This window comes from Plectropomus leopardus, chromosome 6 (assembly GCF_008729295.1).
Source record: "Plectropomus leopardus isolate mb chromosome 6, YSFRI_Pleo_2.0, whole genome shotgun sequence".
Classification (NCBI taxonomy): domain Eukaryota; kingdom Metazoa; phylum Chordata; class Actinopteri; order Perciformes; family Serranidae; genus Plectropomus; species Plectropomus leopardus.
Genome location: NC_056468.1, coordinates 11,691,068 through 11,704,401, shown reverse-complemented (window position 1 = coordinate 11,704,401; position 13,334 = coordinate 11,691,068). Strand labels below are relative to the sequence as shown.

Below are 13,334 nucleotides of genomic sequence, written 5' to 3'. Positions count from 1 at the left end.
GGGAGATTTAAAAATCAGCTAGCAGCAGTTAGCGGCAAACTCAAAGAAGATTAACAGCAGCTGTAAATGTCCACATATTGAGAAAACTATGACATTTGGGAGCTAATTACCCTCTAAGCAGAGGACGAGATCACAGAGATAACAGAGACGGTAAATGATTCCTATTGCCATTTTAATGCCATTATTATTGTTTAGAAAGCGCTGCTGACACAAATGTTATATGCCACACTAGAGGCAGATTTGGATCCACAATGCCGGCATGCTATCTTAAATCACACACAGGAATGGCATGATGTCGCCACTGTTTAGTGCTGTGTAAAAATGCAAAGGCGGGACTTTGTAGCAGCCGTAAAGAGCAATCTGTGTTTAAGAAAGGGTGATAGCCATCTTTTAGAAGAAGAGTCGCAATAAAAACCTGCACACCTTCAACCTAGGTCTGGGCAATATGGAGAAAGTCAAATATCACATATTGACCAAATTCCTCGATACTGATATTGCAACGATATTGTAGGGTTGACTAATGGTGCTTTCACCAAATATTTACATAATGAGATATCTGATGTAAAATCACTAGTAATGTAGATATAATGAATAAGTGAGTAAAAGCAAATAAGAGAACAGCTAGAACAGTCTGGTATGTTCATTATATCATGTCACTGTATTGTAATGCAGCCTTTAAAGCCAGGAAAAACTACCAATATTACAATATCCAAAATCTAAAATGATATCTAGTCTGATATCACAATATCGATATTGAAAAAAATATCATATCGCCCAGCCCAACTCCAAACCTCCAACACAGCAACATAACCAGCTCATTTCACTGTGCCCTGTTGTCTGCAGGCTCATGCCATGTGCAGCGTAAAACCAAACGGTTGCTCACAGAATGATGGAAAAGGCCAATTATTGCCCGACTTCTTCATTAAAACGACAATAGCTTGTTTTGCTGCCCCCAGGATTCTGTGACCTGTAGTATTAAACCATATTTGTTGCTACCACCAGCAACTGCAGGTGTCACTAAATAACCAGGACTGAAACCTTCAAGATTGTCACTTAAGTCTATTACAGAGTTGTGTATTACCTTGCTTAACCAGACTAAAATAGTCAGGATATTTAGAGTGTGGACTGCAGAGCGAGAGGAGAAATAGAAGCAGGAGACCAATAGAAATGCTCCCTGGCGATTGTGCTGCTGTGCTGACCTGAGTGGTCAGGTCACCCCCAGTATTCTCTGTCCCCTGGGACACTAAAGCCTGTTCCTTTAGTGGAAAAAGGTCAGTTTATTGACTCTATTAAAGCTCCTCTCAGCAGTCAGGATGAAATACGAAACCTTTTTATCTCACCTACCCAAACCCAGGCTGCAAAAACAAGCTCTCGCCTCCACCTGAAATGTGATGGAAATTCAAAATGACCTTTATACAACTGGTTTTATTTTTGAAATCTATTTGTTCTTTTAATATATACTAAATCATGACCAAATTACTTATAAAAAAAGAAGCCCTGCAAATTAATCAATGCTGGTAAAGAGCCTATATCTGCCCAGAAGCACTGTGTTATCTCTGAGAGATCTGTTTCGTCAGTGACTTAAATCGACAACACCTCACCTTCTTGCACTGACAACCGTCTGTCAAACTAAAGTGGATAAGCTGCAGTTGTAGAAAGGGCACAGATTTTGAGAGGAAAGACAGTGGATCAGGGCATAAAGGCAGCATGGTGGATTTAGTGAAGTGACAGAGTCCTGACCTGGATCCCGGCAGGAATGTCGTAGACAATGCGGATGGTCTTGGAGTCTGAGTACCCGGGCAGGCAGTGGGGGATGACGTGGTACTCCATCTTCCCAGGAGGCTGGGTGCCTGTTTTCTCTCCATAAATGGTTTTGCATGTTGGACACTGAAGACTGCCATCCTGGTTTGATGAAAAGATGACTGTCATACTGTGACATTAACAACATAATAAGCTGACATTTATTGCGTAGTGTCATATTGCTCTAAATGGTCAGAATTTTTTTTTTACTTCACCTGTTATTCATGCATAAAGTTTGCTGTTTTATTTGCGTACTTACATATCTGTGTCTGAGATTTCTGCCTTCAACCCAAAACAACGGATATGAATGACATTTAGGTTCTGGTGCCTAAAGGAATACTTTACCCTTCAGATGATAATTTGAATATTAATTACTCACTCAATTACACGGTTCCCTATGACTCCAAAAATTGCTTCCGTCTTTGGATTCTTTGTTCACAGTGGATGCATGAGAGAAAAACAAAGGTTTCTGCAAATGCAATGTTTTGGTTCACTCTCATTGGTCTTGTCAACCTCATGTCTAGCCAAAGGCAGCTGTTTTCAGTAAAAAAAATAAAAAAAATAAAAATAAACACACACTACACCAAGTACCAAACAGCAGAAAGACAAAAGTTATCAACTAACCAGCAAACCAAGTGGAAAATGTAGCAGCAAAAGAAATTTTGTTCGATTGAAACACAACTAAAAATATTGCTCTGTAGGCTAACTGCTGGATAAACAGGTACCTGTCTGCAACTACTTTGGATATATCAAATTTCTGAAGTGATAATATGTAAATGCTGTCCCCAAGTGGCCATAAATAAATGAATACCATTTAGAGCTGCAACTAACGTTCATTCTGATAATTGATTAATCGGTCGATTATTTTTCGATTAACTGAATTTAAAAAAATAAAATAGAAATAATACTAAAAAAAAGCCTTTCTTTTCTTCGTCCCATCACTCTGTTCAAAACAGATTATCATTGACAACAGTGCAAAAAGTTCAGTGCATAAACAGGCAGTTGCTTGAACATCCCTGAGCTGTCAAAATAATATTAAATAACAAATAACTACTAAATGAAATGACCCAATTCAAAAACTAAATGTTGACAGCTTTTACATCATACTGTCACCTTTCCTTACTTTAAAACTGAACATACATGTTTTCTTGTCGAGACTTACTCTGCCGTTGAGCTCTCCTCCTCCTCACTTTCGTTTTAGATGCTGCATCATAACCGTCGTGCTCGTGTGCCCTGTCGTGTCACTTTTGCATATTTTGCGGCTAACACACTTCCTTGTTTTGCATAACGTGAAGTGCTCCCAAAACTTTGAAGTTTTCCTACGAAGCGTCCTCTCTGCCTCCGCCATGCCTCTTCAAAACACTGCGACACAGCGAGTGACGTAATAATCGCGCGACACAACGAATCAATAATTTTATTAGTTGCCAACAAATTTCATGGATTGCAATCGATTTTATCAATTCTTTGTTGCAGCCCTAGTACCACTTCTTTCCAAGACGTTACTTCCTACAGAAACAACAGTCCCTAAATTCATTTGACAGGGTGTTATTGGGAGCAATAGGGACATTGATCCTTGACGTTGCTGTAGTCTTTCAATGCTATGACCAAAACAAAAAGAGTGAAAGCAGAAATCTCAAAGACAGACATTTCAAAACTAGGACAAATAAATCCAGTGTGATCCAGCCTTTTAACCGATAAATCAATTCAATATCATAATACCAACTATTGTTACAGCTGCAAGTTAAGGTAGAAAAAATACTCACATAACACTTTTTTTGGCTCACGTCAAAATAAACAAATGTTCACGCATTGCAGCACAAAACCTTCATTAGAATGACATTTTTGGGAGTAAGTTCACTGAATTTTGTGTTGAGCTCACCACTGAGAATCCCATCGTTGAGGCGCACCCTCTTATTCAAAATTTTGTTATGACTGCTCATTAAGCCAGCTTGCTTTTGCCTCTTCTGCGGTGGCAATTTTACATTTGTATTTCATGAAAATAAACTGAACTGGAGTAGAATGTATGACGATTTTACAAAGAACTGAGATGTCAAGACCGACATGACTGATCTGATAAGACTGTATAAGATCCCCATCTGTGTACAACAACATTGAACCCTGATCATCTGCCAGTGCCATGCCATCCACTAAGACATGGCGGGTTTATAATTTGAGCCTAGAGTGACATCAGAACAGCGTCTGGCTCACAAGCTTTTACCCACCTTATTGCCATTGTTGTACATGGCCACCAGGCACAGCAGATGGTACATGTGCCCACACTTGCCAAGTTTGCCCACCAGCTCTGGCTTGATGCCTTTGTGCTGCAGGACGCCTTCATAGCCTGACGACATGACCAGCCTCTCCATGCAGATGGTACAGTCCTGGAATATCCAACCAAAATACTTCAGCTGCCATTCTACATGACTGAGACTTTCACACTCGGTTGGGACATCAAACGGTCACAGAGTGCATCTCTCGGTGGGCACAAAACTTTTAAGTCATTTGTGTGCGCGCGCGTGTGTGTGTATGTCTTTTTCCTACCTCATCTGGCACCACTTTAATCTTCTCTGTGTATCTTCGCACCACGTCCTCAGGGTTTTTGCCTTGTCATGGAATAAAGCATAAAAATGATGAGATGACCATTGAAGAAACGCCAATTTTGCCACTAACTTACACCCACATATCACGAAAGTAAATATGAAAAGGGGGATGATGGACCACTGGATGGCATTTGCTTGTCATATGAACACAAGAGAATAACAGCTAGATCTTGATGGATGACAAACTTTCATCAGTTTCAGCAGGCTCTTTGGCCTGAGCGTGACTACAGCTCCACTTTTTTTCCTGGTAAAAGTGTGAGTGTGCATGTGAATGCAGTATACATGTCTGTGATGCTGAAGAGGAGGTCACCTTCAAACTGGCTCACAACAACCCAGCCATCCCCACACTCTCTGATAATCCCCGTGTGCAACCAGGCTAGCATGGCTGAGAGCACACCCACAGCTTACACCCCTAATACGCTTACAGGCAACCTCTTTTCCCCCGCAGCCTTTGTTTGTTCATTTGAGGGACAGGCAGCGAACAGAGGGAGGGAGAGCAGTGGAGGGAGACAGACCGAGTACAAAAAAAAGAAAAGAAAAGAAAAGGTATAAAGGGAAAGAAAGACAAGAGGCAGAGAGCTGTGAAGAGAGGAAGGAGAGAAAACAAGAAAAAAAGGAGGAGAAAAGACAGAGGAGACTCAATTAAGCATTTTACGCTATTGCTATTTGATGGCTTCATTAGCCGGATCAAGAGCCTTTCTGACCTTTTTCTGTACAGGAAGCAGAGCAGGATAAGTCCAAATCTCCCTGCACGCGAAATAAAACACATCTCCATTACAGCCGTCCAGTATCTCTGAGTTCACAGTCTGTCTGCAGACAGCACATACAGGTTGTACTTTTGGCAGCTGCTTCATTCAATCTCAGTCTATACTGGTAACACATTTTTAAAGATCCACAATTTCTGAATCACTTACAGCTTATTTTCCTGTAAAAAATACACTGTGTTATTTGACACTAACTATAAGGAAAAATGGAGACAAAGTGCAAGCAGCATGGTTTTAGAAAAAAACCACTGCTGAGCCGGCGTAATTTCAAGGCCCTGACACACCAAACTGACATCAAAGAACTAGTGGAGATGAAGGCCAACTTTTGCAGGGTTCCTTCAGCTTACGGCAAGTCAGATTCAAGACTGTTTAAGACTGTTTAAAAATGTAACCACTTTTTAAACTTGAGGTTAAGGACAGTTTTGCCAAAATGTTTATTGTTGCATAAAACAGCCAAAAAAAGTTAGAACTGATTAAAACTGGGAAATTTCTGGCTTTTGTTGGCAAGTTTTCTCGATTTTTTATTTTCCAAAATGATGTGACTATTTATTTTGATATATTACAATGCAATGGCAAAAAAACAACAAAAAAACAATTGACTCATAAAATAATACTTGCCATGTCTGAGCAATTTTAAGACTATTTTTTTAAGACTAGAATACTGAGAAATTAAGACATTTTAATACCAATTAAGGATTATTTTTATATTAAGTAATTCAATGGCTTTTGAGACTTTTTAAGGACCCACGGGAACCCTGTTTTGTATTGCCTTATGTGGCCTCTGTTTCTGCCAAAATGTTTAAACTTAAATACAACGCAAAACTAAAGTCATCAGCCAATTAGCATCAAGTTCTGCGCCTGTGTGGAAGGAAATAATGCTCTATACCAGCAGGCGGTGGTGGTTCTTATTTGTCATTCAAAAAGGGAAAATGGAAGACTGACAGGATGGATCTGAGATGCTTGTTAGCCAGTCAGGACATTAGCAACACAACCTGACACTAAAAGAACAAAGGATATCTACCATGTGCTAGCAAACAATAATACAAATAGTTCCCAACTGTTTCTATTGAAGATCTCAGTGGCTAAAAAAATAATCTTACCTAGTATAACAAGTTTGTTTAGACCCCATACTGTTTTGACTTGAGCTGTCTCTTCCCGTGCACAGAGTTGAACTGCCAATCAGAGAGATTTCATTCCCCGCCTTGTCTGACGCAAATTCAACATGCTGACTCAGCTAAAAGACAGCTGGCAAGGGCACACTGGTGCAGATGGTGAGGGACACACCACAAAAACTAGGTGTGTCAGGGCCCTTTAAGCCTAACAGAGCAGCTAACAGGGCTATAGACCAAGTGTTATTAGCATTAAAGGGAAACACCACCTATATTAAGAAATCCTGTACGTTTTCTTAATGGCCTGGGAAAGTTAAATCAATATTTGTGACCATGAGCTAATCTTTCTCAAAGAAGACAAAGACATTGTCTATGAAGCTGTTCCAGACCGTATACCCTATGGCATCACAGATTTGAGTTTTAGCACTCTAATTTTTGGATTTGGGATTGTCTTAGACCATAGAAATAACATGTATATATTTTGAAAATGGGCACAGCTCTCCTTTAAGTAGTATTGCGTTCTTCAGAATGTATTGATTTTTTTAGATGAGATTCCACTGATGAATGTCTCCATTTTAAGCCTGCTAAACATTTAGTCATTATTAAATTATCATTGAATCAGAGGCATAATCCTCTGCAGGAACCTTCTTTTAAATTAACAGTCACATATCAGTTCCTCCATAAAATAAAGTGTCGCTGCATCATCTGCTCTGAAGGGTTTGAGCGGACAACTACAGTGCAGAGATGGAAACCCAGCAGCCTCACTGATCAATTAGGACAAAGACTCCCTTGGGAGGCCGGCAGTTTCCACGGCTTCCATCGACCAGCACTTATTCAAGCACAAAGCCGTCCAACTACACACCGGATCCCCTCACACACCAGCTCAGTACAACAGTCCCTTGTTAATTACTTTCCTTACGACTGCCTCTGTCAATCTGCATGTGGTGTAACACCTATAAATTTGTTACACTAACACTTGCACTGCATTTGCTCGTAAATCTGAACTAGCAATCATAATTACATTTAATAGGTGATTTTTGAAAGGTACAGGAACGCTTTCCTTACTCATCATCAGTGACCTTGGGTGAGGGTAGACTTATTTAAACACCCTCATGGAGATTAAATGGGAGGCATCTGAAGAATAATTATGGAGCCTTGGTCACAATAAAAAACAGCTTTGGTTTAGTTTGCATGCTGAACAACAGACTAATTGACAGCTGATACAGAAACATCCTGCAAAGCTTGGCAGGACAGAGGACGTCTGTCAGTGGTTGGTCTATTCCTCTCAGTGTATGTTGAGTGTTTTCACAGACACAATGCAATGGTGGCATTTTCATTTTGTTCTTTTCATATAATTTCGTCCTCTCAGTGATTCTCTTCATTTTACCTCTCCTCAGGTGCTTTTTCTTGGTTTTGCGGCGCATGCCGTTGATCCCTGGCACAGGCTTCATGTCGCTCTTGTTGATGGGTGGTGGGTGCAGTATGGGCTTGGGGGCTCGAGTCAGACAAACCGGCAGACCTGCAGCGCACATCAGGATACCTGTCATACCTGATGCATATGGACAACAGACACACACATACACACACAGAAGAGTGGGAAAAGCACTGATTTGAAATGTTTTTCAAGTGTTTGACCACAAAAAGCACTCTTTTTTTAATTGTCTTCTAAGATTTTAACAATGAATGCTGACTGACCTGCTAGTGCTGGGTGCACTGGTCCAGATCCAGTTAGATTCTTTACTGGGAGGGCAGGAACCCTACAAAAGGAAAGATCAAAAAAGACTTTCAGGACAAATGTTTTTAAAAGCACCTCGCGGCCACAGAAAGTGACTGTCTCTCATTATACATTCATTCAGAGTTGTATTAACACCTCTCATGGTTATTTGGATACATTGTGATGTTTAGGAAACCTTGATAATCTCCTCTGTGTGGCTATGGCTGCTTCATGTTGGACCAGTTCACCCTTAAAATTATCATCTGTGTATCAGTGACTCACCCTGTGTTATGCTGAAACTGTGAAAAAAAAGAATTTATTTTTGCATGCCTCCACAGAGGACAAAGAAACCAATAACAGACAAAATTCTTGAAGAGTTGAGGTCAACTGTAATCCACGTCTCCTTTATCCAGTCGTATGCTCAGTACCCAAACAAACGCTTTTTCGCTGAAAATGCAGTATTTAAAACAATTTGGCATGAACAAACTCATGCATGGTGCATGCCTGGGCATGTGCCTGCATTTGAATTCTGTTTGTGCATCCATTGAAATCCTGTCTTCAAGTTTGTTCAATGGTCAGGAAGTGACAGGCATGGGTGATTGACAGCAGAACTCCTGGACAATCAACAAGCTGGGAGGAAGTATTTCAATCTAATGGAGTTCAAAGACATGCCTTTGCCCAGTTGCATTACTGGTCTGTGCAGGACACAGCGGCATGTGAGAAAAACAGTTCTCTCCACAAATTCAGGGTAACAATAGGTGAATAAATGATACACAAATTTTCACTTTGGAGATGACCTATTCCTTTAAATGGCTCTGTGACCTCTAAAATGAACATAAATCGTCCTGCTCTTGCACCACTGCCCTTGATGCCGCAGCTGAGAAAAGTGAGAACAGCAGCTCGTTCTGCTCTGCATGCCACAAAAAACACTCAAGTTAAAATGTCACATGTGCTTCACCACAGAGACAGAGACAACTGCGATGGGATGAGACAGCTTGACTCATGTACAAAGCACTGCAGCAGAGTCTGATTCAGGGTGACATTTGGAGAGGCTGGAGTTCACGGCAAACACAGACGACAAAGACAGTTGACTTGCGCACTCTTCCAGATCTGTGGAGCAGAGCGCACAAAAGCACTTAAGGCATTAATATGAGCATACAAGTCAGTGAGACTCTTTTCAGAAGGCCGGAGCCTCACTTCAACCAGCACCCAAAAGCAAGGGCCACAGAGCTGCAGAACTCAGCACAAGTTTCCTTCCCTTAGGTTAAAAGCCTGTGACATGACAAGACAACTTAACTAACAACAAAGTAATTTTAACCATGGGATGGAAATATTTGGTTGATAAAACTGTAATTGCAATCAATATCTTGTTTTGAAAACACATTACAGTTTAACAGAGAAGCAACAAATAAATTGCACCATGTATGAGTTTGATGTGAGACAGCCCCAGAAGAAAAGTCTGCTTTAGCATAAAAGGGCTACCTTAACACCTCAACCTTAACAACAAATTACAAATGGACTAAATAACTTTAGTGGATTTTCTTAGATACATTCTGATCAAGTGGCAACCTCAAGGGCTGGAAAATGAAGCACACGACTGCCTCCGATGGCCAATTGAGCATAGCACCTAAAGCAAGTCACTCCTCATAGACCCCCACGATAAAATTCCCAACTTTACAGCAGAAATAAACATGTTTACAGCCTGGTAGAAAAACAATTTTGGTCTCTATAGCTACATTCCCCCTTTGTAACAACTGTACGGGGGTTAAATTTTACAAATTTTTAACAAATTTACATTTTATTAAGGCTTAAAGTTATGCATAATTAGGGCATTGCCACTTTGAGTGACAGGCTGACTGCTATAGGTGTAACCTCAGCTACTTCAAGTCGCTCAACCCCCCTTCGCTTCTTCCAAGCCCCACCTTTCACCCAAATATTGTAACCTTAGGTTCTGGCTCCAAAAACACAAGATGGCAATGCCCAAAATGACAAACTCAAGGCTTTAAAATGGGAGCCAACAAACCAACTGGTGAGGTCACAGTGGCTTCTATGTTTTTGTCTAGTCAGTGTCTACCCAGCTCTAGATAAAGGTTATGGGAAATAACCCGGTTAAAGGGGACACTGCTCACTAAGCCACTTGTTTGTTATCTCAGTTTATCAACCACACACACACACACACACACACACACACACACACACACACACACACAAACACACACAGGCACAAACTACTGTACATATACTTCTAAATCTCTGGACTATGAAGCAACTGAGATCTTTGGCCCTGCAGCTCTCAGGCGTTTCACAAATCCGCATCAAAGAGACTGCTTTGATATTAGCGCGAGCCTCTGTTCCTGTGCCAGGGGAAGCCCTTCAGTAAGCTGAGTGCAATAACGAAAAAGGACGCGAGGCCCGGCTGAGCCTGATGTGTCCTATCGCATCTCTGGTAGTGGACTCAGATCCACCGTGTCTCACACCAGAGACCAGGATCAAATAACTCCTGTAACTTACTAGACAGATGTGAGTCGAAATAAGTGACAGGACAGTGATGTGCTGCTGTGCTGAACATCTGATGTCAGCATGCTGGATTCAGGGGTGTGAAACCGAGGAAGGTTTCGTTTTAGGTGCAGGATTTAGTTTCAAGCAAAGACTACAGCGAGTGATTTCACACCTTCAACCGCAGCAGAGGAATTAATAGGTGAACTCTTCTCTGCAGCAACAAGTGCTAACCAGTCGATAATTCATGGCCCTCAGCTTCCCATCACTGAGTAAAAGGAACAGTTTCAGCTTTTCTGTTTGTTTCGTCGCTGAGGCAAATGTTTAAAGTGACAAACACAGTATCAAATGCAAATATGAAAAGTAGAATTTGATTGGCTGAAGCACAATCTGATACTCAATAAACCAAATAAGGTGCCGCCCAGTGGGAGAGTTCCTCCTTCATTTACAAATGCACTTAAGCCTAAATTGAATCAAAACACACCGTGAACAAGTCGCCTCCATTTATGAGTGCATGTATAATTTAGGCTGTTCAGTGAGAGCGCTGTGATCAAACAAATAATTTTCATTAGGGGAAGAAATGAGACAGCACACCATGAGAGCCCTTAAAACCCTCTCATTGTGTGCCGTCTGCACACTCTGCACAAACGACACACTCCTATAAGCGTACAGTAAGCCTACGGAGAATCTGTCAAAGATCCATAACATAACATTAATTAGAAATGCTTTTCATCTCCATTGCTCTCCAATTCTAGCAAATATCTCAACCATCAGCCAGAAACTGCATTACAAATTAAATAAACAATGTGGGTGAAACAGCTGCACGCTGTGTGATTGCACAGTCACCAAAAAACAACCCACAGCAGCTTCTGATGATCGCTATCAACTAGATGGAAAGAAACAAGCTAACACACTTATCTTAACTCTGTTTATGGTTTAGTTTTACAGAGACAGATAGATACACATCTTGCACACTATTTCCCACTTTGCTGTACTTCGTTATTTCTGCAAAGCATGTGATTGCCTCTCTATGCACTGCAGAAATTGTTCTTATACAAGGCTGAACTCTTAACCAGCCAGTCAACCTGTGGCCCGTGTGCAGCTGCCACCCTTCATCTCATTCTTCGACATGCTGCTAAGCTCTTTTCTGTGCACCTCTGGATGCAATGACCCCGTCTGTCCCGGCTGCGTCTGGAGCGGCAGAGGTTTAAGACATATGCCACCTTCTCACACTCTGCTGACAATCCCTAATGCTGGATGATTTCAAGGGTTTAACTCTGGCTCTAACTTTTTCCTATTGCACCTTACTCCTCTCCCTCTCTCACGTCACATTTGTCTTTAAAAACACCATCATCATGATTCGGAGTGCATCAAAATCCAGACATTAAGGACTGTTCTTTATTTATGAGGGGAGAAGGGTCGGTGCTTTTTTTTGTTTTGTTTTGTTTTTTTAGCTTAGGGGAGGGGCATCTTTAAATTCTGCATTAATTTCAAATACTCTTCGAACCCTTAATTCAGCTGCTGGGTCTGAGAGGCATGTTATCATTAGAAATTGCCAAAGTTCTACTATTTATCACAGCAATAAACTGGTAAACATAAATCATCACTGGATTTTTAAATTTCCGAATCAAAACCATTTAATTTTACCAGTCTATCTATCAGTGGTTCCCAACCATTTTCCTTAAGGGACCCCTTTTCTATCATTGACTAAATTGACGACCCCAGACTAAGTGACATATTTTGTGGATATTTCCTATTACATCGGTGCATAACAATAACACTGCAGAATAACTGATAAACTGTACAAATAACACAAATAGTGAACACGGTAACTACAGGAAGTTTGTGTAAAAGGAGATTTGGATTAATTTGGAACAGATTTCCTGTGAATAATACATCAGATATGAGTTTTTTTCTGATATTTTTAGGATGTTTTTTATACAATTCTCCATCTGTCAATCATACTTAGTTAACAGACTTCTCTTTGACAAACTCAGTGTTTTCTTCTCCCTGATGCTTGGCCATTGTTCTGTTACCTCTATGGTTGTGTTAACGGCAAACTTTTCTAATGCAAAAGGAGTTCGTTGAGCAGAGAGTGAAGGCTCTGTGAATATTTGTTCATGTCTTCACTGTGCCCGTATCTTGTGAGTTTTTATAAAGTTTATATCTTTAATAATAATCTAAACTTTAAAAACTAACAATTTAATGTCGTTTTCTCCACAGAATTAAATGAAATGCTGAGATATAGGCTTACTGTATATATGTACAGTTTATAGTACCTCCAGGTTGGGAACTACATATCTCATTTAAAATTTCAACAAAATTAGACTGCTTGAACTAACTCGATCCAATCAAATTTCCCTCCAGTCACTCGAAGAAGCTCAAGGACAAATATTTGTAGTCAAGATAAGTCAAGATAAAACAAACTTAAAAAAAGAAGAACAAGAAAAAAGCACACACACCCCAGCCACTAAATACAGTCCCTTACTACTCTTTTACTTCTATGCTAAAAAAGTCAATGCAGAGAGTATCCAATGATCCCATGTTGGCTTGCGCTCACATCTTACAAGCAATTACACCTCATTGTCAGTGTAAACAAGATCACGCCTTTGGCCTTTCCACCACAACACTGTTCTTTCCAGCACTCAAGTTTTGACAAGGCACGTTCCACGAACCAGGCTGAACCTTGTCACCTCTGCATTTCTTTCGCACTGCCAACTCTAATTTTTCTCTTCCTCATGACCCATTATCACGTTTTCGCTCCCTTCTGTCAATCACGCCTGGCTACACTCATACCATTGACAGAGGACTGTACTGTGCTGCTGAGGAATTTCCATTTCCTATAGTAGTA

General features: G+C 40.6%; 1 protein-coding gene across 2 annotated transcripts in view; it reads right to left on the bottom strand.

The window, feature by feature from the left end:
• Positions 1-13,334, bottom strand: part of dtx1 (deltex 1, E3 ubiquitin ligase) — a 53,831-nt gene that overhangs the window by 5,444 nt on the left and 35,053 nt on the right. The window contains exons 4-8 of one of the 2 annotated variants that reach the window (XM_042487712.1): positions 7,969-8,030; positions 7,661-7,792; positions 4,342-4,403; positions 4,023-4,181; positions 1,741-1,902 (exon numbers count right to left, since the gene is read on the bottom strand). In XM_042487712.1, coding sequence (XP_042343646.1) covers positions 1,741-1,902; positions 4,023-4,181; positions 4,342-4,403; positions 7,661-7,792; positions 7,969-8,030 — 577 coding nt within the window. Of the gene's footprint in view, positions 1-1,740; positions 1,903-4,022; positions 4,182-4,341; positions 4,404-7,660; positions 7,823-7,968; positions 8,031-13,334 lie in introns of both variants that reach the window. The other variant, XM_042487711.1, reaches the window with a different exon arrangement.